General features: G+C 44.1%; 1 protein-coding gene across 1 annotated transcript; it reads left to right on the forward strand.

Moving 5' to 3' along the window:
- Positions 1-3636: 3636 nt before the first annotated feature.
- On the forward strand, positions 3637-24911 carry sptbn4a (spectrin, beta, non-erythrocytic 4a). Its single transcript, XM_053617584.1, has 19 exons — positions 3637-4368; positions 11687-12013; positions 14201-14446; positions 14799-14888; positions 14999-15277; positions 15423-15553; positions 15730-15934; positions 16069-16314; positions 16554-16688; positions 18052-18296; positions 18535-18673; positions 18793-18877; positions 19453-19640; positions 20784-21703; positions 22210-22270; positions 22533-22786; positions 22926-23096; positions 23523-23565; positions 23755-24911. The coding sequence occupies exons 1-19, from the start codon at positions 4246-4248 to the stop codon at positions 24208-24210; spliced, it is 4344 nt and encodes a 1447-aa protein (XP_053473559.1). The 5' UTR covers positions 3637-4245; the 3' UTR covers positions 24211-24911.
- The last annotated feature ends 1990 nt before the right edge of the window (positions 24912-26901 follow it).

Here is a 26901-nt window from a genome sequence, read left to right on the forward strand (position 1 = left end):
AATTGGAAAAAACAAAACAGAACTATCAGAGAGATAGCGGAAACTTTGGTGGGGCGAATCAACAATTTCGTTCTTAAAAAGAAGGAATGCAACTGGAGAGTTCAGCAACACCAAAGAGCCTGGAAAACTATCGCAGAATTCTTTCCTTGTCGAAGAGAAATCCCTTCAAAACTTCTAGCCAAGTCAAGAACACTCTGGTGGAAGTAGGTGTATCATTGTCAAAGTCTGCAATCAAGAGACGCTTTCATGAATGTAAATACAGATGGTTTACCTCAAGACGCAAACAATTGGTAACACTCAAGAACAGAAAGGCCAGATTAAAACCTCTAAAAAAGCCTGGCCAGTTCTGATGCAAGAGGAACTTGTACCAGAATGATGGGAAAAGAAGAGTATAGAGAAGGAAAAGAAGGGCTCATGATCCAAAGCATATTACATCATCTCTCAAACATGGTGGAGGAAGTGTTATAGCATGGGCGTGCATGGCTGCAGGATGAACTCTGAAGCGTATAGAGCTACACTTTCTGCTCAGATTCAGTCAAATGCTGCAAAACTGATAGCGAATGATGGCGCTTCACAGTACAGATGGATAATGACCCAAAACATACCGCAAAAGCAATCCAAGGGCTTCTTAAGGCAAGGAAATTAAATGTTCTTAAATGTCCAATGACCTCAACCCAATTGAGCATGCTTTTCACTTACTGAAGACAAAACTGAAGGAAGAAAGAGTCACAACGAGCAGCAAGTGAAAGCAGCTGCAGTAAAGGCCTGGCAAAACATCTCAAGGGAGCATTTGGTGATGTCCATGGGTTCCAGATTTCAGTCACTGACTACAAAGGATTTGCATCAAAGTATTAAAACCAATCCTAATATTTATGAATATGTTAGTCTATAACTACATAAATATTTATGTAGTTATAGCTCTGCAATTCTGTTCAGGTTGTCCACTTCCAGCATACACAGTGAGCTGAAGCTATTGCCTAAATATAAACTTTCAATTTTCAAATTAACCCTAACCCTAACCCTAAACCTTGGTACATATTTAAGGTTGCTAGCTATTGGAGATCTGTTGCTAGCATAATTCACAACCTTCGTCTGAACATTGTGCAACAGAAATATCTAAATAGCACAATACATTAATTAGCACCCAGGATTAGGTTTGTTTGCTAATCACTAACTAATCATTTACTGAAAAAAAATAGCTCCAAAAACACCATGCAGTAGCCTAGCTAAACATTAGCTTGCGGCTTTTCTTAGCTAGCAATCTGGCTCGGTTTCAGCCATGGCCTGGTGAACTATGCGTTGTATTATATTATATTCTGTAGCATGTACTTGACTATTTAGAGCCTGATTTCAAGTAGTAACATCTCAAAAAGAAGACAGTTTGCACTAAACAGAAAGGACATGTCATTTATTGTGCGGTACCTCACATAACAACAAGCACAGGTTTTAAAACTCAAAATAGTGGCGCTACAAATGTTTCCCTGGTGTAGTAATGGCGTTATCAATGCATTTTAGCATCAATTTGCAAAAAATAACCCAGCTCAATGTTCTTCAGTAATACACAGATGAACCCAGAAGACTCCAGGGTTTGTACATTGTTTATTCAGTTTAGCTAAGCAGCTAGATAGCTCAGACTTAGAGTACACAGCCATGATGTTTTTATTTAACTGTATAGATTCCCACACTACATAATTTTTTTGCTTTTAGACTAGGGTTTAATCATGAAATCCATAAATAACACTTCCGTTTAAAAAAAGACAAACAAACATAATATTTATAGTACAGCAGGAATTCGTTAGCATTTACTGAAAAGAATTCGCAGTAAAGGTAGGTGTGAGTACTGCTTTTTCACCACTAGGTGGCAGCATATTCATATAAAAATACATCTTTTGACATTTCCGCTAGAGGCATTTCTGAACACATGTTTTTTGACACACTTGTCATCTATAAAACTAAACACAAGCACGTAGCAGAGCTAAAAACAGCCGTAGCTCCATCTCCAGGTGAGAATGACTTTCGTATAGCACATTAGTGATGTAAATTTCAGCTCTTTTCAGCGAGTCGGGTCATTTGGCTCGGCTCACCAATACGAGTCGACTCTTTCGGCTCCCAAATGACTCGTTGTCGTTTTTTTTTTCTTATTTGCCAAAGGATGGTTTAAAGTTTAAATTATTCAGTGGATCTCACTGCGATTAACAAAAGAACAAAAAGGAAACCGAAACAAAATAGAGTTTCTGTTATTCCTCTTATACCTCAGTAAAGTGTCAATGAGTACAGTTTTCAGTTTATTTAAAAAGAGAGACACATTGTACTTTTTATATGTTTATAGCTTAATCTATCTCTCTCTCTCTCTCTCTCTGTATTTTTCCCTCCCTGTTTATCTCTCTCACCCTATCTCTCTCTTTCTTTCCCTGTGTCTGTGTCCCTCTCTCCCTGTGTCTCTCCCTCTCAATCTCTTTCTATTTTTCTTTCTCTCCCCCGTGTATTTCTCCCTCCCTGTGTATCTCTCTCGCCTTGTCTCTCTCTTTATTTTCCCATGTGTGTCTCTCTCCCTGTATCTCTCTTTCCCTGTTTCTCTTTATTTCCCTTTGTCTGTGTCCCTCTCTCCCTGTCAAACTCTTTCTATTTCTCTTTCTGTCCCTCCCTGTGTATCTCTCTCACCATCGCTCTCTTTTTTCCCCATGTGTGCATCTCTCTCCCTGTATCTCTCTCTCTCTCTCCCTGTCAATCTCCTTCTATTTGTCTCTATTTCTCTCTCCCTCCCTGTGTATCTCTCTCACCCTCTCTTTCTTTTCTGTGTGTGTGTCTCTCTCTCCCTGTGTGTATCTCTCTGTCCCTGTCAATCTCCTTCTGTTTCTCCCTCTCTCTCTATCCCTGTGTATCTCTCTCAACCTGTCTCTCTGTCTTTCTTTTCCTATGTGTGTCTCGCTATGCCTGTATCTCTCTCACCCTGTCAGTCTCTCTCTCTCTCTCTCTCCTATCAGGATATATTACCTGCTGTTGACCCTCCCTCTTGTCTTTCTCCTACTTCCTGTTGCCCTCTGTGTCTCTCTGTTTCTTGCATTTTTCCTATCCTTGGTTCCCCGCCACCCCCCATCGCTCCATCGTTGCCACTCCTTCCCTCCCCTCCTCCATATCTCTCTCTCTCTCTCTCTCTCTCTCTCACTCTCTCTCTCACTCTCTCTCTCACTGCAGTACACAGTGCTGTTAGCGTCGTGTGGCTGTGTGTGGAACAGAAGCCACTGCAGCATGGTGCACTAGCGTCACACCGGTCCGACCTGCCACTGTGTGTGTTTATGTGCATGCGTGTGTGTGCGTGTGTGTGTGTGTGTGTATGATTACCAACAGTGGATTTAAACACTGGGATTTTTTCCAACACAACAGTCATTTCCAACGGTGTGTGTGTGTGTTCCATTGAAGGCTTGTATTTTTAGATTCTCTCAGCTAAACCTGCTCTCTCTCTCTCTCTCTCAACCCCCTCCCACCCCACCCCATCCCACACACACACACACACACGCACACACGCACACACGCACACACCGTTGGCTCCTCCCACCCTGCCCCTTCCGCCTCAGCTCGACATTGGGACAGCGTAGTGAGCGGACGCGGTGCAGGACCTGGAGCATCTTCATACACACACACACATTGCCATTTTTTCCTTCCATCTCTTCCACTGGAGCCTCTTCATCATGTGAATGCATCAGTGATATTCTTCGTTTAGACACAGCCGGATACAGCAGTACCGTGTGTTTCCTTTCGGAACGCTCTGGCGCGTGCGCGCGCAAGCGTGTGTGTTTTTGGAGCAACATCCTGACGTGTGGATACTGCAGCACTCTGCTGTGGAGACGAACCTGGATGGCATGAGGACCTAGAGGAGCTCCAGGCTCTGAGCTCCCCATCATCATTGCTGCTATTGCTGCTGCTGATACTGCCAAGGTGCTGCTGAGTGTGTGAGTGTGTGAGTGTGTGGTGGAGGTGAGAGGGTTTTTCATGGGGCTATTGGAATTAGGCAGAGAAGGAGGCTTCTGGTTCTGTCAGGCCTAGTCCTTGATTGCTGCGCTATAGGTGTGTGTGTGTGTGTGAGAGAGAGAGAAAGAGAGAGAGACAGAGAGAGTGTGTGCCTTGACAGCATGTTGTAATACAGCTAGTCATATATGACAGAGTGTGGGTGTCATACCTGGCCCCACTGACTGCTCTGTGTGTGTGTGTGTGTGTGTGTGTGTGTGTGTGTGTGTGTGTGTTAGGATGCTCATGCCTCGTGAAGGCGGGCGGGATGAGGCTCAGAAGCTGCACAGAAAATGGATGAAACACCAGGCCTTCATGGCCGAACTGGCTCGCAACAAAGAATGGCTCGCCAAAATCGAACAGGTGAGTGACGCGTGGAACGAGGGACAAATGAAGAGATGAGAAGATGAGATGAGAAGGAGCAAAGGACAGAAGGTAGAGGGAGAGAAGGAATAAATTGGCCGGGAGGTAAATGGTAGCAATGAAGGTGTGCGTGATGGATAAATATACAGGACCAGTGACGGAGTAAAGAGCTGAATATCCTGCAAATATCATGCAAAGGACGGTGGGAAAGATGGAACAGTGAGAGAGGTAGAGGATGTGAGAAAGATGGAACAGTGAGAAAGGTAAAGGGTTGTGGCATAGACAGAACAATGAGACAGGCAAATGATTGTGAGATAGAGAGAACAGTGAGACAGGTAAAGGATTGTGAGATAGAGAGAACAGTGAGACAGGTAAAGGATTGTGAGATAGAGAGAACAGTGAGACAGGTAAAGGATTGTGGGATAGACAGAACAGTGAGACAGGTAAAGGGTTGTGGGATAGACAGAAAAGTGAGACAGGTAAAGGATTGTGGGATAGACGGAACAGTGAGACAGGTAAAGGATTGTGGTATAGACAGAAAAGTGAGACAGGTAAAGGATTGTGGGATAGACAGAACAGTGAGACAGGTAAAGGATTGTGGGATAGACAGAACAGTGAGACAGGTAAAGGGTTGTGGGATAGACAGAACAGTGAGACAGGTGAAAGACTGTGGGATAGACGGAACAGTGAGACAAGTAAAGGATTGTGGTATAGACAGAAAAGTGAGACAGGTAAAGGATTGTGGTATAGACAGGTAAAGGATTTTGAGATAGATGGAACACTGAGACAGGTGAAGGATTGTGGGATAGACAGAACAGTGAGACAGGTGAAGGACTATGGGATAAACAGAACAGTGAGACAGGTGAAGGACTGTGGGAGAGATGGAACAGTGAGACAGGTAAAGGATTGTGGTATAGACAGAAAAGTGAGACAGTTAAAGGATTTTGGTATAGACAGAACAGTGAGATAGTGATGTAGGTGAAACATGTGAGTTCTGGACACAGTGATGTAGGTGAGACAGGTGAGTTCTGGAGACAGTGATGTAGGTGAGACAGGTGAGTTCTGGAGACATTGATGTAGGTGAGACAGGTGAGCTCTGGAGACAGTGATGTAGGTGAGACAGGTGAGTTCTGGAGACAGTGATGTAGTTGACACAGGTGAGTTCTGGAAACAGTGACGTAGGTGAGACCGGTGAGTTCTGGAGACAGTGATGTAGGTGAGACCTGTGAGTTCTGGAGACATTGATGTAGGTGAAACCGGTGAGTTCTGGAGACATTGATGTGGGTGAGACCTGTGAGTTCTGGAGACATTGATTTAGGTGAGACTGGTGAATTCTGGAGACAGTGATGTAGGTGAGACAGGTGAGTTCTGGAGACATTGATGTAGGTGAGACAGGTGAGTTCTGGAGACATTGATGTGGGTGAGACCTGTGAGTTCTGGAGACATTGATTTAGGTGAGACTGGTGAATTCTGGAGACAGTCATGTGGGTGAGACAGATGAGTTCTGGAGACAGTGATGTAGGTGAGACAGGTGAGTTCTGGAGACAGTGATGAAGGTGAGACAGGTGAGCTCTGGAGACAGTGATGTGGGTGAGACAGGTGAGTTCTGGAGACATTGATGTAGGTGAGACCGGTGAGTTCTGGAGACAGTGATGTAGGTGAGACAGGTGAGTTCTGGAGACAGTGATGAAGGTGAGACAGGTGAGCTCTGGAGACAGTGATGTAGGTGAGACAGGTGAGTTCTGGAGACAGTGATATAGGTGAGACAGGTGAGCTCTGGAGACATTGATGTAGGAGAGACAGGTGAGCTCTGGAGACAATGATGTAGGTGAGACAGGTGAGTTCTGGAGACAGTGATGTAGGTGAGACAGGTGAGTTCTGGAGACAGTGATATAGGTGAGACAGGTGAGTTCTGGAGACAGTGATGTAGGTGAGACCGGTGAGTTCTGGAGACAGTGATGAAGGTGAGACAGGTGAGCTCTGGAGACATTGATGTAGGTGAGACAGCTACATGTTCTCTGTATTCCAGGTTAATATTGTGTCTCGTCCTGGTTCTCTGTCTTGCTGCTTCCTTTAAACGGAGAACGTTTCTGTAATTACTGTGTGCACCGACGTGTAACATGATTTTAATGACTGAAACTTCGCACCTCCACCCAACTGACTCTCTGTGTTTACTGTGTCGTGTTGCCTTCTGCTGGATCTCTTTAAAAACACTAAGGCTCAGAGCCTTCAGGTTACGCGTGTTCCGTCACAGTGAGACACCACGAGCTGATAATTAATCTGATATTCATTGCAGCTGGTTATAAATGTCACTCTTGTGTGTTCTCCAGCACAGCTGCATGCGTGTTTCGCCTTCAGGGTGTCTGTCCAGGGTCAAGTAATAACAGAGTATATCTTAGTATTTTTGGGTTTGTACACTTTAGCTTTTTATCCTAAACAGTGAAAGATGTTAAAACGACGGGTTCTCCTCGCCATCAAAATGGCTCACAAGAGCTAGAGCTAGAACCACACTGAGCATTTTAACGATAGTTGTCTAGTCTAGAATCACAGTCGGCTTCTATTACACTGAGTTTTCTAATAGCAGTTGTGTGTTACAGTAATTGTCTGTTCCATTCTAGAACCACACTGTGCGTTCTAGCAATAATTGTCTATAACATTCTAGAACCACAGTTAGCATTGTAATAGTAGCTGTTGATTTTAGAACCACAGTGGGCATCCTATTACACTGAGCATTCTAACCATAGCTGTCTGTTACATTCTAGAACCACATGAAGCATTCCAACAGTATTTGGTCATTACATTACAGAGCATGCTAACCTTCTAACATTAGTGATGCAGTATATTACATTCTAGAACCACACTCAGCATTCTAACAGTATTTGTTGCATTACGAAGCGTTATAGCATTCTTATAGTTGTCTATTTTACATTTTCAAACCACAGTGTGTATTCTAACAATAGTTTTTGTCTAATACATTCTAGAACCACAGTGCGCATTCTGCCAGTTCTTGTCTATTACGTTCTAGAACCACATTGTGCATTCTAACAGTAGTTGTCTATTACGTTCTAGAACCACATCGTGCATTCTAACAGTAGTTGTCTATTATATTCTAGAACCACAGCGTGCATTCTAACAATGGTTGTTGTCAATTATATTTTAGAACCACAGTGTGCATTCTAATAATAATGATCTATTACGTTCTAGAACCACAGTGTGCATTCTAACAGTAGCCCTCTATTACATTCTAGAACCACCTAAGGTATTCCAACAGCTCTTGTTCATTACATTACTGAGCATTCTAAAATTCTAACAATAGTGATATGTTACATTCTAGAACCACACTCAGTGTTCTAACAGTATTTGTTGCATTACTGTGCATTCTAAAATACTAATAATACTTATCTATTTGACATTCTAGATCCACAGTGTGCATTCTAACAGTGGTGGTTTATGATTAACCATAGTGTGGGTTCTAGGATTCTAACAATAATTGTCTACCGGTTTTAGAGCTACAGTGTGTATTCTAACAGTAGTTGTCTATTACATTCTAGAACCACAGTGTGCATCCTAACAATAAATGTCTACTACTTACTAGAACCACAGTGTGCATTCTAACAGTAGTTGTCTGTTACATTCTAGAACCACAGTGTTCATTTTAATAATGGTTGTTTATGGTTAACCATAGTGTGGGTTCTAGGATTCTAACAATAATTGTCTACTGCATTTTAGAACCACAGTGAACATTCTAACAGTGGTTGTTTATTACATTCTAGAACCATACTGTGCGTTCTAACAGTGGTTGTTTATTACATTCTAGAACCATAGTGTGCGCTCTAACAGTGGTTGTTTGTTACATTCTAGAACCATAGTGTGCACTCTAACAGTGGTTGTCTGTTACATTCTAGAACCATAGTGTGTTCTAACAGTGGTTATTACATTCTAGAACCATACTGTGCATTCTAACAGTGGTTGTTTATTGCATTATAGAACCATAGTGCATGTTCTAACAGTAGTTGTCTGCTACATTCTAGAACCATAGTGTGTGTTCTAACAGTAGTTGTCTGCTACATTCTAGAACTTTATGTGTGCATTCTAACAGTGGTTGTTTATTACATTGTAGAACCATTGTGTGCGTTCTAACAGTAGTTGTCTGCTACATTCTAGAACCATAGTGTGCATGTTAAGAGCAGTTGTCTGTTACATTCTAGAACCTCAGTGAGTGTTTTTATTCCGAACGCGTACTGCTTTGTTCTGTTCAGTTGTGTAGTGTTCTGTGTTTAGAACTCGGTCTCACACATTGTAATCAGCTGATTTAAGATGGCAGCTACTTGAGGCTGACTGTAATCACTCTCCAGTTCTCTTGCGCTCTCTCTCTCTCTCGCGCGCTCTCTCTCACTCACACACACACACACTTGCAGAGAGAAAGGTGGGTTAATGAGGCTGTTACCTGAGAAACAGCAGAAGCGATGATTCGGCATCCCGCCGCCATTGGAGAACTCTGTGTCCTTTTGGAACCGTTCCCGCCCCTTCCCCCCACCAGGAGCTGTGCTAAGCACCGCCTCCTCATGACGGAAAAGCCAGTGGACCAATCACAGGGCGCGATGTGGCTGTCCTCACACCTGACCTTGCCTTATGGGTTCAGCAGCATGCTCAAAAGCGAGGGGAAACAAAATTAGACTGATGATGCGTGCACACATACACACACACACACACGTACACACACACACACACACACTGTGTCTCACATACAGAAGCATGAGCATCACTTCACTCACACAATCACATGACTGGATTACAACATGGAATCTAGTTCATGTGTCACGTGTTTGTGTGTTAATGATGTAATGCTTTTGAGTAATATGTCCTACTAATGATCTGGAAACGTGTGTGTGTGTGTGTGTGTGTGTGTGTGTGGAGTGCGGCCTTGCAGCTCCTGGTCAAATCTTTTTTTCTTCATTCTGTCTCATTTCGATCCTCCATCTTTTCTCTCATCCATCAGTCTTCTCTCCTCTCTTTTTGCCTCTATTCTATTTCTCTCCCAACCATCCCCCTCTCTCTCTCTCACTGTGTGTGTGTGTGTGTTTGCAGTCTCTGCAGTATGTGGGGGAGCAGGCAGCAGTTAGAAGGCAGAAAGCTTGTGCCAAAGGGAGAAATGCAGCACTGCGTTATGAAAAACACACACAGACACGCATGTACACACACACACACACACACACACACACACCTTTTCTATATCATTTTCTTTATTCATGTACATACACAGATTCTCTCACAACTCTCTTTATAAGAGATGGTCCTCTGTCTGTCTGTCTGTCTCTCTCTCTCTCTCTCTCTCTCTCTCTCATGCACAAATTTGGCCGAGATGCTTCTCCAATGGGGCGAGTGATCAATTCTAGAGCTAGACAGAGAGAAAGACAGAGCGAGACAGAGAGAGATGTAGAAAAATAGATGGAGAAAGACAGAGAGAGAGAGTTAGATGGAGAGACAGTGAGGGAGAGGAGGAAAGAGAGAGAGAGACAGTGAGCGAGAGATGGAGAGGGAGAGAGAGATGGAGAGACAGTGAGAGAGTGGAGGAGAAAGAGAGAGAGACAGTGAGGGAGAGGAGGAAAGAGAGAGAGAGAGACAGTGAGCAAGAGATGGAGAGGGAGAGAGACAGACCATGAGAGAGAGATGGAGAGACATAGAGAGAGAGACAGAGAGCGAGAGAGGGATGGAGAGACAGTGAGAGAGAGAAAAACTGTGAGAGAGAGATGGAGAGACAGAGAGACCGTGAGAGAGACAGAGAGTGAGAGGGAGCTGGAGAGAGAGAGATGGAGAGAGAGACCGTGACAGAGAGACAGTGAGAGATAGATGGAGAGACGGAGAGAGAGACAGACAGTGAGAGGGAGCTGGAGAGACAAAGAGAGACAGACAGTGAGAGACAGATGGAGAGACAGACAGAGAGAGAGAGACAGTGAGATATAGATGGAGAGACAGAGAGAGACAGACAATGAGAGGGAGATGGAGAGACAGAGAGAGAGACAATGAGAGGGATATGGAGAGACAGACAGTGAGAGAGAGATGGAGAGACAGAGAGAGACAGACAGTGAGAGAGGGATGGAGAGACAGTGAGAGAGAGATGGAGAGACAGAGAGACCGTGAGAGAGACAGAGAGTGAGAGGGAGCTGGAGAGAGAGAGATGGAGAGAGAGACCGTGACAGAGAGACAGTGAGAGATAGATGGAGAGACGGAGAGAGAGACAGACAGTGAGAGGGAGCTGGAGAGACAAAGAGAGACAGACAGTGAGAGACAGATGGAGAGACAGACAGAGAGAGAGAGACAGTGAGATATAGATGGAGAGACAGAGAGAGACAGACAGTGAGAGAGAGATGGAGAGACAGAGAGAGACAGACAGTGAGAAAGAGATGGAGAGACAGACAGTGAGAGAGAGATGGAGAGACAGACAGTGAGAGAGAGATGGAGAGACAGAGAGAGACAGACAGTGAGAGAGAGATGGAGAGACAGACAGTGAGAGAGAGATGGAGAGACAGAGAGAGATGGAGAGACAGAGAGAGACAGGCAGTGAGAGAGAGATGGAGAGACAGAGAGACAGTCAGTGAGAGAGATGGAGAGACAGATAGTGAGAGAGAGATGGAGAGACAGACAGTGAGAGAGAGATGGAGAGACAGACAGTGAGAGAGAGATGGAGAGACAGAGAGAGATGGAGAGACAGAGAGAGACAGGCAGTGAGAGAGAGATGGAGAGACAGAGAGACAGACAGTGAGAGAGAGATGGAGAGACAGACAGTGAGAGAGAGATGGAGAGACAGGGAGAGACAGACAGTGAGAGAGAGATGGAGAGACAGGGAGAGACAGACAGTGAGAGAGAGATGGAGAGACAGAGATTGTCTTTATTTATGTGTTCAGTGTGTCAATATGTTTGGGGGCTCAATGAGAAGGATTCTGTGTTATCCAACTGTGTATATGTGTGTGTGTGTGTGTGTGTGTGTGTGTGTCCTATTTTAGGTATCTGGAAATGAGCCATGACTCTATAGAGACGGACACTCTACTTTGATCTCGTTCCATTTTGATCATTTTTACACACACACACACACACGGCAATCAACAAATATTACTCTAATTACTATAAATGTACTCTATATACTGATAATATATTGTTGCCCGTCAGCAAAATGTTTTGGCACCTTTCTGCATTGTCTCTCAATGGAAAGAAAACAATACTGACCACAAATTATTTTGGGTGGTGATTCACTCGCAGTACAGCACTGATACTGTGTGTGTGTGTGTGTGTGTGTGTGTGTGTGTGTGTGTATCTGTAGGAGGGCAAGGAGCTGATCGAGGAGCAGCCTGAGCTTGGGCCTGTGGTGCACCAGAAGCTGAAGGAGATGAGGGAATGCTGGACACATCTGGAGAGCACCACCAAGGCCAAAGCTCGTCAACTGTTCGAGACACAGAACCACAGAACCACAGATGTTCCACCGCACAGCCTTTCGGATCTGGACCAGCACCTCAGCATGCTCCAGGACGAGCCACCACATTCGTCACACTCCTCACACGCAGCATACTCCACACACACCAGCCCCTCGGCCAGCGCCGCCATCCTGAGCCCTCGGACCACATTTAGCCAGCAACTGCAAAGGATAAAGGTGTGAATCACATGAGCAAACATTCACACACACACACACACACACACACACACACACATACACTACGGTAGTATTATGTACATTATGCTACACCATATTATACCATCTACACTATGTATACTATACTCTACTATACTATACCATACTATACTATACCATACCATACTACACCACACTATACCATAGTATACTATACCATACTATACTATACCATACCATACTATACCATACCATACTATACTATACCATACCATACCATACCATACCATACCATACTATACCATACCATACTATACTATACCATACCATACCATACCATACCATACTATACCATACCATACTATACTATACCATACCATACCATACTATACCATACTATACCATACCATACTATACTATACCATACTATACTATACCATACCATACCATACTATACCATACCATACTATACTATACCATACCATACCATACTATACCATACTATACTACACCACACTATACCATACTATACTATACCATACCATACCATACCATACCATACTATACTATACCATACTATACCATACTGTACCATACCATACCATACCATACTATACCATACCATACTATACTACACCACACTATACCATAGTATACTATACCATACCATACTATACTACACCACACTATACCATAGTATACTATACCATACCATACTATACTATACTATACCATACTATACCATACCATACTATACTATACCATACCATACTACACCACACTATACCATAGTATAACATACCATACCATACTATACTATACCATACTATACCATACTGTACCATACCATACCATACTATACCATACCATACTATACTACACCACACTATACCATAGTATACTATACCATACCATACTATACTATACTATACCATACTATACCATACTATACTACACCACACTATACCATACTATACTATACCATACCATACCATACCATACCATACTATACTATACCATACTATACCATACTGTACCATACCATACCATACCATACTATACCATACCATACTATACTACACCACACTATACCATAGTATACTATACCATACCATACTATACTACACCACACTATACCATACCATACTATACTATACTATACCATACTATACCATACCATACTATACTATACCATACCATACTACACCACACTATACCATAGTATAACATACCATACCATACTATACTATACCATACTATACCATACTGTACCATACCATACCATACTATACCATACCATACTATACTACACCACACTATACCATAGTATACTATACCATACCATACTATACTATACTATACCATACTATACCATACCATACTATACTATACCATACCATACTACACCACACTATACCATAGTATAACATACCATACCATACTATACTATACCATGCTATACTATACCATACTATACCATACCATACTATACTCTACTATACCATACCATACAATACTATACCATGTCATAACATTGCATGTAAGCTTTTTACACTATACCATACTATACTATACCATACCATACTATACTATACCATGTCATACCATAGCATGTAAGCTATGTACACTATACCATACTATACTGTACTATACAATACTATACTATTCCATACTATACCATTCCATACTATACTATACCATACCATACTATACTATACTATACTATGCCATGTCATACCATAGTATGTAAGCTATGTACACTATACCATACTATACTATACTATACCAAACTATACTATACGATACCATACTATACTGTACTATATTACGCCATAACATGCCATACTCTGTATACTAAGTACTATACTTTGCCATTTTACGCCATACTATACCATGTACGCTATGTACACTATACTATACCATAACATAACATACCAGGTACACTTAATACTATACTTTATTATATTATTATATAAAAATGTTTACACATTTTCCCCACTTTACCCCAAATGTTGTAGATCAGCTGTAACGTTTGGTGTCTGAGGTTTTGCTACTTTAGTTTTACACTGGAGTTATGAGGCTAATGTAGCTAACAATGAATGGAGCCTTGTGGGATTTAAAATAACAAACATCTGGCCACCTGCTAAACTAAAATCTCTCTCTCTCTCTCTCTCTCTCTCTCATTCTCTGTCTGTCTGTCTCTCTCAGTCAATGGAGGCTCAGATGCAGCTCTATCCTGGTTTAATGCAGCTGAAGTCGGACATTAGCGGACAGAGTGATGTAGACGGAGCCGACATGCTGCACCGCGGGCCAATGGGTATTGAGGACCAGGGCTCGGGGGGCGTGGCTGAGACGCGAATTGTGCGTCTGATTGAGCCACTGAAAGAAAGGAGGCGGATCCTTCTGGCCTCCAAAGAAATGCACCAAGTCACGCAGGACCTGGAAGACGAGATTGTAAGCCACTCTGTTCTACCGGGCCTTTACATTCTCGCTCTGTCCATCTTCACTTTATCTAAAATGCCACAACCTTGCTTCTTGAATGCTCTTACTCTTACCACTACCTGCTTTCTGATTGGCTGGCTTGACCAGCTTGTATTTGATTGGCGAATTAAAGTGATAGATGAGTAGCCTGATATTTCCATTTTGTCACAAACTTGGTCAGTTTGCAAGATTTACTTTTCAATAAAAAGTGGATGGGATTGTTTTAAATAAAGTGACCTAGCATTTAAAACATAACATGTCATACTGTCTCTCTCTCTCTCTCTCTCTCTGATATTTCTCTATTCCTCTCTGTTTCTCTTTACAGGTGTGGATTCAGGAGCGATTACCGTTGGCCTCCTCTACGGAATACGGCACCAATATGCAGAGCGTTCAGCAGCTTGTTAAAACCCACGAGGTGAGTTGCAACTGTTCCAACTCGACACTGCAGCACGTTTGCTCTGTTCTCCTGTCACACTATTTTTTTGTGTGTTCTGGCATTTGTGTGCTCTGTGATTGGTCGGGCAGGCCTTGCAGATGGAGATGCAGGCTAGAAAGGGGCGTGTCGAGGAGGTGCTGGACAGAGCCGAGGCAGTCGCCGCCCTTCGCACTCCTGAGGTGGAGATCGTCAGAGAGGGAGCAATGCACGTGAGGCAGCTGTGGGAGGTGCTACAGGTGGAGACAGAGCGTCGTACGGTGATGCTGGATGCGGTAAGCCACGCCCAGCAATACTACACCGAGGCAGCGAAGGCGGAGTCGTGGCTCAGCGGGCAAAAGCTTCATGTTCTCAATGAGGAGGACGGCAACGTAAGAACATCATCTACTGTAGAGTGACGTTACGGGAAAAACATTACATCCGTGATCCATGAAGATTTTTTGCACCTTATATGACATGTATCACAAATGTTTACATTTGCTAATTACGTTTGTCTCTCTTTCCGTGTCTCTGCAGGATGAAGCGAGCACGCTAAGGCTGCTGAAGGAACAGTTGGCTTTAGAGCAGAAGGTGGAGAATTACGCAGAGACCGTGGGGTTCCTGTCTCAGCAGTGCCGCCGCATGTTGGAGCTGGGACACCCTGACAGGTAAACACCCAGCTAAACACCTGAACTGGTAAACAATTCTTTTAAACACCTGAAAAGGTAAACAATTCTTTTAAACACCTGAACAGGTAAACTCTTCAAAGAGTTATGTGCCATTACTGTAATGACTAACTTAGTGACACTCTAAATCAAAGCTAATCGTTGGTTCCTCTCGTTAGTGAGCAGATCACTAAGCAGCAGGCGCACATCGACCGGCTCTACGTCTCCCTGAAGGACCTGGTGGAGCAGAAGAAGACCAAGCTGGAGCAGCAGTACTGGCTCTACCAGCTGAAGAAGGAGGTGGAGGCTCTGGAGAAATGGATCTCTGAGAGAGAGGCTGTAGCCAGCTCCACTGAGCTCGGCCAGGATCTGGAGCATGTCACGGTCAGTCACACACACACACACACACACACACACACACACACACATACACAAACAGTATGTCTTAATGAGCTAATCTTTGAGTTTGTTGCTCCATGATCTTGAGAGTGATTGTGTTATGATCTGGTTGTGTGCAGGCGCTGCAGGAGAGGTTCACCGAGTTTCGGGCCGAAACAAGCACCGCTGGTCAGAGGCAGATGGACTCGGTGAACAAGATGGTGAATGAGATGATCGACTGCGGCCACGCAGATGCTGCCACCATTGCCGAGTGGAAGGACGGCCTGAACGAGTCCTGGGCCGACCTGCAGGAGCTGATGGAGACCAGAGCACAGATGCTTGCTGCCTCATACCAGCTCCACAAGTTCTTCACCAACTGCCAGGAGGTTGAAACATAGTCCACTAATGCTCAAACCCAGCCACACACACACACACACACACACACACACACACACACACTTTAACATAATTTATGTTTGAAGGAACAGTAGTACAAATCTTATGTATCGTTATGCATGTGCTCTACCATACACACAGAGAAAATGCTTCTTTTTGTTAATACCATGTTTACTGTCTTACATTTGTGTGTGTATGTGTGTGTGTGTGTGTGTGTGTGTGTGTGTAGGTGCTGGTGCAGATTGAGGGGAAGATGAGACAGTTACCGGAGGTGCGTTCGTGTCAGGTGAGCACTGCCAACCCCGGCACACTACAGAGAGTGCTGCACTCCTTTGAACACTCTCTGCAGCTGCTTGTTTCACAGGTGAGAAACACACACACACACACACACACACACACACACAATGTCAACACACAATGTCAACACACAATGTCAACACCTGACAGCAACCAGTGCTACTGATGTGTAGGAATCAGGAATCCAAATGTAACCAATGGGAATTTCCCATTCACACTCTGCTACACTCTAATACACTCTACTACACTCTAATACACTCTAATATACTCTACTACACTCTAATACACTCTACTACACTCTAATACACTCTAATATACTCTACTACACTCTAATACACTCTACTACACTCTAATACACTCTAATATACTCTACTACACTCTAATACACTCTACTACACTCTAATACACTCTAATATACTCTACTATACTCTAATACGCTCTACTACACTCTAATATACTCTACTACACTCTAATACACTCTAATACACTCTACTATACTCTAATACACTCTAATACACTCTAATATACTCTAATGCACTCTAATACACTCTAATACACTCTAATACACTCTACTATACTCTACTATACTCTAATACACTCTACTACACTCTAATACACTCTAATATACTCTACTATACTCTACTATACTCTAATATACTCTAATACACTCTACTATACTCTAATACTCTCTAATTCACTCTAATACACGCTACTATACTCTAATACACTCTAATATACTCTAATACTTTGTAATACACTCATACACTCTAATATACTTTACTACACTCTAATATACTTTACTACACTCTAATATACTCTAATATAGGGGCGCACGGTGGCTTAGTGGTTAGCACGTTCGCCTCACACCTCCAGGGTCGGGGATTTGATTCCCACCGTGGCCCTGTGTGTGCGGAGTTTGCATGTTCTCCCCGTGCTGCGGGGGTTTCCTCCGGGTTTCCTCCGGGTACTCCGGTTTCCTCCTCCAGTCCAAAGACATGCATGGTAGGCTGATTGGCATGGTAGTGTATGAATGGGTGTCTGATTGTGTGCCCTGCGATGGATTGGCACCCTGTCCAGGGTGTACACCGCCTTGTGCCCGATGCTCCCTGGGATAGGCTCCAGGTTCCCCGTCACCCGGAAAAGGATAAAGCGGTATAGAGGATGGATGGATGTATACTCTAATATAGTCTAATATACTCTAACAAAAAGCTCATTCACAGGGACTTGTATAGCAGATGCAATGTTTTACGCCTTACAAATCCTATCATTAATATCTCATTAACTTACTGCAGCCATAGCCACACTAGAAAATTGAGGTTCACAAAAGTTATACTAGCACTCAATTATATAACTTACGTTTTTTCTCTCGAATATAGTTTTCGAACATAAATGAATTCGTTATGACAATTTTGTATCTTTGACCTGATCAGGTGCGTCAGCTGCAAGAGAACGCGTCTCAGCTCCGTGCAATCTACGCTGGCGAGAAGGCCGACACCATCTTAGTCCGTGAACAGGAAGTGATGCGTGCATGGAAGGAGCTCCTCATGGCGTGCGAGGGCAGTCGCGTGCAGGTTACCACGGTAACGGACAAAATCCAGTTCTTCGCCATGGTGCGTGAGCTCAGCATGTGGACAGACGGGATCATGGGACAAATCGGCCCGGTCGACGATCCACGGTATGAATTGTCACATTCACAAACACACACAGTGTTATCATCTTATTTTGATTTGATTACCTTTCTACAAGCATGATGTACGAAGCCTTGTCTTCCATCGTTCTGTCAAGCTCTACTGATTAAATGCTTGTACATGAAGAGAGAGAGTAACAAACTCATCTAATTTGTCTTCTTCTGGTTTTGTTATGGGCTGTGTGTGCATATGTATATTTGCGTGTGTGTGTGGGATGTGTCTTAGGGATGTGTCCACTTTGGAGTGCATGATCTCCCAGCACCAAAACCTGAAGAGTAAAATGGAGAGCAAAAGCAAGAGTTTCATGCACTGTGTGGAGATGGGCAAGATGCTGCTCGCGGCACACAATCCTGCAGCTGAGGAGGTATAGAACACGCACACGCACACACGCACACACACACACACGCGCGCCAAATACAGTGTCTTCCTTTCTCTCCATCATTCCTGTGTTGTTCTCTCTCTGTCGTTCTCTGATGCATGTAGGTAAAGGAGAAGTTGGAGTATGTGATGGCGAAGCAGAAAGATCTGAATGATAAGTGGGAGCAGCACTGGGAGAAACTCCAGCGCAGTAAGCAAATCCTCATGCTGATAATTTCATTACTGTAGCCTGGCATGGTAAATGCAGCACAAAGCCGCTTTTCATAGCCATAAATCAAGTTTATATTTTACACAAGTAAACCTAACACGGGCGCACAGTGGCTTAGTGGTTAGCACGTTCGCCTCACACCTCTAGGGTCTGGGGTTCGATTCCCACCGTGGCCCTGTGTGTGCGGAGTTTGCATGTTCTCCCCGTGCTGCAGGTTCCTCCGGGTACTCCGGTTTCCTCCCCCAGTCCAAAGACATGCATGGTAGGCTGATTGGCGTGTCTAAAGTGTCCGTAGTGTATGAATGAGTGTGTATGTGATTGTGTGATTGTGCCCTGCGATGGACTGGCACCCTGTCCACCCTTGTGCCCGATGCTTCCTGGGATTGGCTCCAGGTTCCCCGCGACCCTGAAGAAGGAGTAAGTGGTAGAAGATGGATGGATGGATGGATGGATGAAACCTAACACATTGATGATCTGACTTTAACATGTGAAAAATAAACAGCATCAGCCTGAAAGGGCATCGTTCTAACGTTGTTTAACGTTGTTTGCGTTTACAGTGCAGCAGCGGATGAAGTCTGCACAAGCAAGCAAGGCTGAAGGGACGTTTCACGCTACGAAGGAGTCGCTGAGTAGCGGTGGTGAGGCAGAGGGTGGGGCTGACGAGGTGGAGCAGCTGATTCGCCGACATGAAGCGTTCCGTAAGGCGGCATCTACCTGGAAGGAGCACTTCAACTCCTTACGACAGGTTGGCATGGCAACAACCGATAAAACACTGTTTACCTACTACTGCTGTGTCAGTTTATATATCAGTCTGTCTAATTGTACATCTGCCCGTCCATCCTTCTGTCTACAAGCCCATGCAACTCTCATCTGTTCTCTATCCATCCATCCATCCATCCAAGTGTACGTCCATTCATCTATCCCTCTACTTGTTCATCTGTCCATCTATATAACTATCAACTGTACCATCCATCCCATGACTTATCATTTACCTGTTCATATATTCATCCATCAGTCCATCCATCCATCTTTATAACTATACTGGCCCATCATTTACCTGTTTATATATCCATCCATCCATCCATGCACTCATCCAGTCATCCATTTATCTATGCCTTTCTGCCGTCCATGCACTGACTCATCCATCCATCCATCCATTTGTTCATCCATTAATCCATTTGCCTTTCCATCCATTCATCTGTCCATCTATATAACTATCCAAAGCAATCCTCTGGCCCATCATTTACCTGTTTATATATCCATCCATGTATATATCTTTTTGCCATTTATCCACTGACCTATCTATCCATCCATCCATCCATTGTTTATTGGTATTCATCCTTCTACAGTCCAAAAATCCTCTACCGTCAACTATAATTTCATCTTTAAAAAACTGGAAGCAGTTTATTTAAAACAGTAGAGCCGACCCTTCTTTCTTATGGGAGAAGTATTCATATCCTACTGGAGATGCAATAGTACTGAATGCTGAATTGTTAAAGATATGCAGATTGAGAAGAGATTTTTCCAGATGTCAAGGAGTATTTTTTTTTTATGGCTTTACGGGTTTTGTGCTCAAGGTTACAGCAGCCATGTCAGTTGGTTTACTTCCTGGTGGTGATTTGACTCACTGCCAGTAGAAGTAACGGCATCAGCGAACTTAATCAGCTTGACAGATGAGTCATTTAAAACACAGTGCCTGGTATAGAGTGGGTGTAGCAGGGGGTAGAGGATGCAACCTTTTGGGACACCGATGCTGACTAATTATCTATATGATCTATCTGTTAATACCATCAAATTAATTTGCATTATATTATTTATCTTTATGTCTATCCATTCTTTCAATCATTTATCTTTAATGTATCCTGTATAACAATGCGTTCCTTTCTAGGCAGAGAAATTGAAAGAAGAGCAAAGCAAGCAGTCCACCACCTCATCTCTCCTCAACAGACAAATGTTTCCTTTGTCCTGCCTCGTGCCCAGCTCTTCCTCGTCCTCTTCTTCCTCGTCTCTTTTCCGGAGCCCTCTGCAGGACATGCTCCTCGAGCCCAAATCTGGTCCAGACCTTACACATACCCCACACGCTTTTGCCCAGAGGCTCGGATCTGCACTGAATCCCTACGCTCCCATCATGAATGGCTCCCCCTACCACAGGCTCAACCAACAAGTCGGGGCATTGGGCACAAACAGCTCCAGTCAAACCGGGTTAAACCAACAGGGTGTTTTTGGGGTGGACAGCTCGAGTTACACTGGCCTAAACCAGGTCGGCATGTTGGGTTCAGACAGCTCCAGCTACACTGGATTAAACCAATCCGGTGTCACAGGGGCCAATGGCCTGAACCCCCTCAGTGCTATGGGTATGACTGAACCCAAAACCGCATTCGCCTGGCAGCAGCTCAAAGCTGACTTCCAGCCCAGGATCAATCACATGCACAAGGCTGTAGGTCCTCTGCTAGAGGCCCACGCCAGGCACCTGGTCCCAACAGGAGTGCCAGTGGGCACCGAGGCATCCCTGGAGCTGCTCCACGGACGGCTGCAGAGGGACCCTCGCGGCAGCCGCTCAGACCCGCAGATGGACCACCTGCGCAGGGAGAGGGAGTACCGGCTCGGGCGCCACACCTCCAGTGAGCAGGAGATCCAGGCGCGGCTCAACGAGCTGCCCATGATTGTGCGCCAGGAAAGGCACCAGCGGCGCAGACTAGAGCGCCAATCGTCCAGCGAGCATGAGGGCAGTGGCAGGCAGAGACTTCCGAAACAGGACTCCAGCGACAAGGAGTCGGGGAAAGAAGGGTCAGACAAGAAGCAGACAGGGTAAGGCGAGATTATGTGTGCTTGCCCATATCTTTTATTACATTGCTGTTTATAACAAAGTGTGTGTATTCTTTTGCATGACTGTAACTGTGAATTTGTGATGCATGCAAGAACAAAGGACTACTCTTAGTAAATTTTCTTGACACATAATAAAATGAACAGGCATATGCGTGGATTTAAAAAGTGAATCCATAGAGCGACGCTGTCACCCGTCTATCTCATCAGGTCAAGTGTTTTTTGACTCATAATGGTCCAACCAAATCTAGGGGGCCAATACTTTTTTCCTTAAAAAAAAAGAACAAACAGAAAATAGGCTGAAAATGTATACTACACTAAGATTTGCATCACAGTTATGTTATACCCTACGTAGTGAGCACATGTAGTGAGTAGAAAGCCAGGTGGAATTCAGATGAAGGTTTTTACATGGATTCTGATTGGCTCGAGAGTGTATTAAGAGATGCAGGGATGTCGACTCATACATTTGTGTCTCTTTCTTGCTGTTGTAGGGAAAAACGCTCCACCATGGCAGAGATTGTTGAACAGGTGCAGGAGAGAGAAGCATGCCAAGTGAGTATCGATGCTTCATTCACGATCACACAAGCAAAACCCAATACACACTGCATTCTTTCCTCTAACACACCAGATTCCAACATTGTTCGGTGGGAAAACACTCACCTACACATCAGTCTCTAGAACACAAACCACAGCTGTTCTCACTACGAACCTGCGAACTTGTAGACTCATCGGCGGATAGTTTGGAACGTTAACCAGTTCGCTGAGTGACCCAACTCACTTTTATTCCTTCTTTTATTAAATCTCCGTCTCTTAGGCGAGGGGAGAGGTGTATCGTCCTTCCAGCAGTCTCTCCGCCCCTGTCTCCCGTCTTGACCGGCCTCGTGCTCGTGATCGACCGAAACCACGCCGACGGCCGCGTCCCAAAGAACCCGAGGAGACGCGGCGGTCACGGTCAGCACCGGCTCAGAGTGCGCCAAGCACGCCACAGCCACCCACGCATACCGTTCACCAGGAGGGCTTCCTGTACCGCAAACACGAAGAGGAGGGCAAGGAAAAGAGCCCCAACAGGTGCCCCTAACATGCTAACAAGTCGATTAGCCCGCTTTTTGTTTGAGTGGTAAAATGGATACCCACGGGGAGTGAAAACTTCATTGTTTTGGACGCGTGTCACTTGTCTAACGTCTAGTGCGTTCGTCTCCATTTGCAGCAAGTCGTGGGTGAACTTGTACTGCGTGCTCAACAAAGGCGAGATCGGATTCTACAAGGACGCCAGGAACACGACGACCCCGTACAACGACGAGCCGCTCCTCAACCTAGCCATCTGTACCTTCGACACCACCAACGGCTACAAAAAGAAGAAGAACGTCTTCATCCTGAGGTAAGACTCGCGCAACACGCGTTTATGTTCGAGTGACACATCGAGCCTGATATAAATCAAAATAAAGTTATGCAATTCAATTTGATGTAGGACATTATATATTAATATTACACATTAGAAAAACAAAATAATCAATAGCATATATATATATATATATATATATATATATATATATATATATATATATATATATATATATATGAATTCCTCACTAATAAACTGATGAGTTAAATCAGGTTAAATGAGGTGCTGTGATGCTTTGTAGAGCGAGACAACCGAGCTGCGCAGTGCTAAGGTTCTCCAGGGTTATCCAATCAGCTTTGAGTGTCATGAAAAAGCCAATATTACAGCCAGAAACGCTGAATGTGTCTTTAACTGATGATCGAGTCGCTGACATGAGTTGTGTGTTGTTTTGACCCACTGCAGGAGTGAAACCGATGGGGACTATATCTTCCTGGCCAAAGATGAGGTGAGATTAATGATGCTCCATCACAGGAAAAGCTAGATGTAGTACAAATTGTTTAAAAAAAAAGTTTCCTGAAAACAAAAGACCTTCATTTTGCTCGTCTTGTTTCTCAGGAAACTTCTACCTTTATTACTGACAGTGTGTGTGTGTGTGTGTGTGTGTGTGTGTGTGTGTGTGTGTGTGTGTGTGCAGGAGGACCTGAAGCGTTGGGTGAACAGCATAAACGCCAGCCTAAGCGAAATCGAGGAGATCGCCAAGTGGGAGAAACCCACCACCTCCTCCACCGACCCTGACAAATCAGAACGCAAGGAGCGCTCCGAGGGGGCGGAGCCGTCGGAGAAGTCGGAGCGCTCGGATCAGTCGGACAAGCGAGAGGGGGAGAAGAGCTCTGAAAGCTCCGAAAAGAGGGACACGTTGGAGAGAGTGAGGGTGGAGCGACGAGGGAGGGAGAGAGGAGAGAGAGGAGAAAGAGGAGACAGAGAGAGGGAGAGGGAGAGGGACAGAGGAGAAAGAGGTGAGAGAGGAGACAGAGAGAGGGAGAGGGAGAGAGACAGAGGAGAAAGAGGAGAGAGAGGAGACAGAGAGAGGGAGAGGGAGAGGGGAGACCGGAGTTCCAGGGGTTCGAGCACCTCTGGGAAAAGTAAATGATCCACTCAGCTCATCAATCCATCCATCCATCTTTCCATAGACCCACCGAGAGTGGAGGAGAAGAGAAGAACGAGCTCTTTTACTTCTCCATCAGCCCGATGACACGCTGGTGAGGTTTTCCTGTGAACACAGCGTCCAAAGAAAGCGTCTGCAAAAAAATAAGCAAAAGCATAGTAATTAATCTCGTCCTAAAATGAGTAAACAAGGTAAAAACGTCCCCTAGATATCTGAAAAGCCTTTTTAAACGAAAGCAATATGATGTATGCAGTAGGTGATTTAATACCCCCCCACCCCCCGTTTGTGTGTGTGTGTGTGTGTGTGTGTGTGTGTGTGTATTTGTGTGTGTGTATAAGCAGGAGACAGTGAGGAAACGGTTTCCTACCGGAAACGTGAAGACACTCAGGACTAGAAATGAAAAGAGCGGCATGCGGACACGCACTCCCACGTGGAACCACACACACTTGACACGCTCCACTGATTAGGCTGACATCGTAACCCTGCTTCAGTAGCAAATCATGTTAAAGAAAACAGTCATTCGTCTTTAGTAAGAACTTCTAGAGGTAATCGATGAAATATACACAGTTGTACACACTCACTCCAAACAAAAAATAAGGATATGTTCAGTGTATGAAGTTTGCTTCTTCGGTTTTGTACCAGAGCTACGAGGCTAACACGGGTAACAAGTCACCAAAGCGCTTAGCCACTAGTTTAGAGTAGATCACCAGCAGATCGTCTAAATCCACGGTACTCAAATCACCAAACACCAAATATTGGGGTTTGGTAACCAAGTTAGATCTAGTACATCCTGTTATTTTGCTTATATATATATATATGCAAAATAAATAACAGGATGTACTAGATCAAGTGCTATTTTATAAGTTTCTCCCGAATTCGTATTTTTCAGTAACCTCCTGTTACACTATTTTCAGTTACGTAACTGACTCATGCACGCGCATAACCCGACTCTGAATACGAGGAACTTTCCTCCATTTGAACGTGTCGCAGTTTTCTTACTCGTTAGCCGTATTACCCTCGTACCAAGCAAACGTCACGCACCGAACACATCTAGACGGGTTCGAGGGGAAGGTTGTTCTGTCCGTCCTGACCGCGAACGTTTATTTACAAACGTCCACACACAGACCAGCACGGCGTCAAAGCCCTTAATCGTAACATCACCTCACGTCACAGCAATCGCAGTTTTATTCCGTTCGGATTAGATCGATTCTCCATGTACGTCTAAATACTTCACGTTACAGAAGTACAAACCGAGTGCGTGCGAAAAAGTTCCTTAGGCTGTCACGATACGTTCATAAGTTCACTGTTAGGATTTCACTCGAAACGTTGAAGGTCCTGACGTCATCTCTTGTCATGTTCATCCATTTGACTGTAGAACGATTAGTTAAGTTCGGAGGTAGGGTGTTCGTGACATTGTTATGCTATTAAAGACCTTGTATATACGTATACATATTTATAAATATATTTGTATATATATATATATATATATATATATATATATATATATATATATATATATATATATATATATAAAATAGTAAACACGACTTCTACAAGCTACACTGAATTAAGCCAAACCTTTCATTTACTTTTTATTAATCAGCAGAAATATAATGAGCTAAACGAAATGTATTACTCGCCGAAAGTGGTTTCTGACTTTATGACGAAGCGCTAAAGGTGCATTTACGTAGCCTTTGTAGACCCATGTAGTACACACACACACACACACACACACACACACACACACACACATATATGAACACACATGTGACAGGAACACATTCGTCACTCGATTCGCACTTTCAGAGCAAAAACCAGACCAGCCCGGAATATTCCCGCCATCACAGAGCGTGTGTTTTATACGCGTACCTGCTCTCGGTTACCCTCGACGGCGGTGTCGCGAAGCGTCTGAACGTTCGCTCGTCACGCTCCGTGTTTGGAGGTCAAGCTCGGCCATATTTTTTTTTCTTCTCCGTCTTCCAGTTTTTCATTGTGGAAAAATTTTTGTACTTTTAAAAGTTATCGTAAAGCCTGAATGCTGATTATGTCTGCGATGTTACAAACAACAATGACAACAACAAAATTCTCCCAGATCCGCCCCTTTACTTACGGATAGACGTGTGGTTGTGCTTTGATTTGTTGTTTGTCTTGTTTAGTCATAACCTTATGTGCCATAAAAGTAGCCAATTTTTCTAACTGTTCCCGAACGGCATCGCTGCGTTCGGGATGTGTTCGTACCGTCTACGGGAGCGTCTGTGTTTTTCATTTATCGACCTGCACAAACGTGCGAAAGTACCCGAATCCGTTTATAGGGTGCTGGGTTTGTTGTTGGGTTTTTACTGCATCAGTAACATCCCTAGCGAACGTGTTTCCAATTTGTCATATTTCCATCACAGAATGCCGTTTGTCACGTTATCATGAACTGAATGTAAAATTCCCGACTCCTACGTTCACACTAGCGAGCGATAGAACGGCGTCCGACGTTTAAACCGGGATTTTCTCAAAGCAACAACTCCAGACGAAAGGCTTGAACGGTTCCTCGGGTCAGTCCTGTGGAGCAAGAGGTCCGACGTTTCTACGGTTCCCGTTTTTCTGTTCGAATCGCAAAGAAACCTACAGCCGCGGTTCCGTCTTCTCCTGTCACATACGACCTCTCATTATATGTATATAGAGACG

This window comes from Ictalurus furcatus, chromosome 28 (genome assembly GCF_023375685.1).
Source record: "Ictalurus furcatus strain D&B chromosome 28, Billie_1.0, whole genome shotgun sequence".
NCBI classification, from domain to species: Eukaryota; Metazoa; Chordata; class Actinopteri; order Siluriformes; family Ictaluridae; genus Ictalurus; species Ictalurus furcatus.

Excerpts from the sequence above, each read along its gene's own strand:
- sptbn4a (XM_053617584.1), top strand. The coding sequence starts at position 4,246 with ATGCTCATGCCTCGTGAAGGCGGGCGGGATGAGGCTCAGAAGCTGCAC. Across the intron at positions 4,369-11,686 it reads GGCTCGCCAAAATCGAACAG|GAGGGCAAGGAGCTGATCGA; the intron begins GTGAGTGACGCG and ends GTGTATCTGTAG. Across the intron at positions 18,297-18,534 it reads GGCCCGGTCGACGATCCACG|GGATGTGTCCACTTTGGAGT; the intron begins GTATGAATTGTC and ends GATGTGTCTTAG.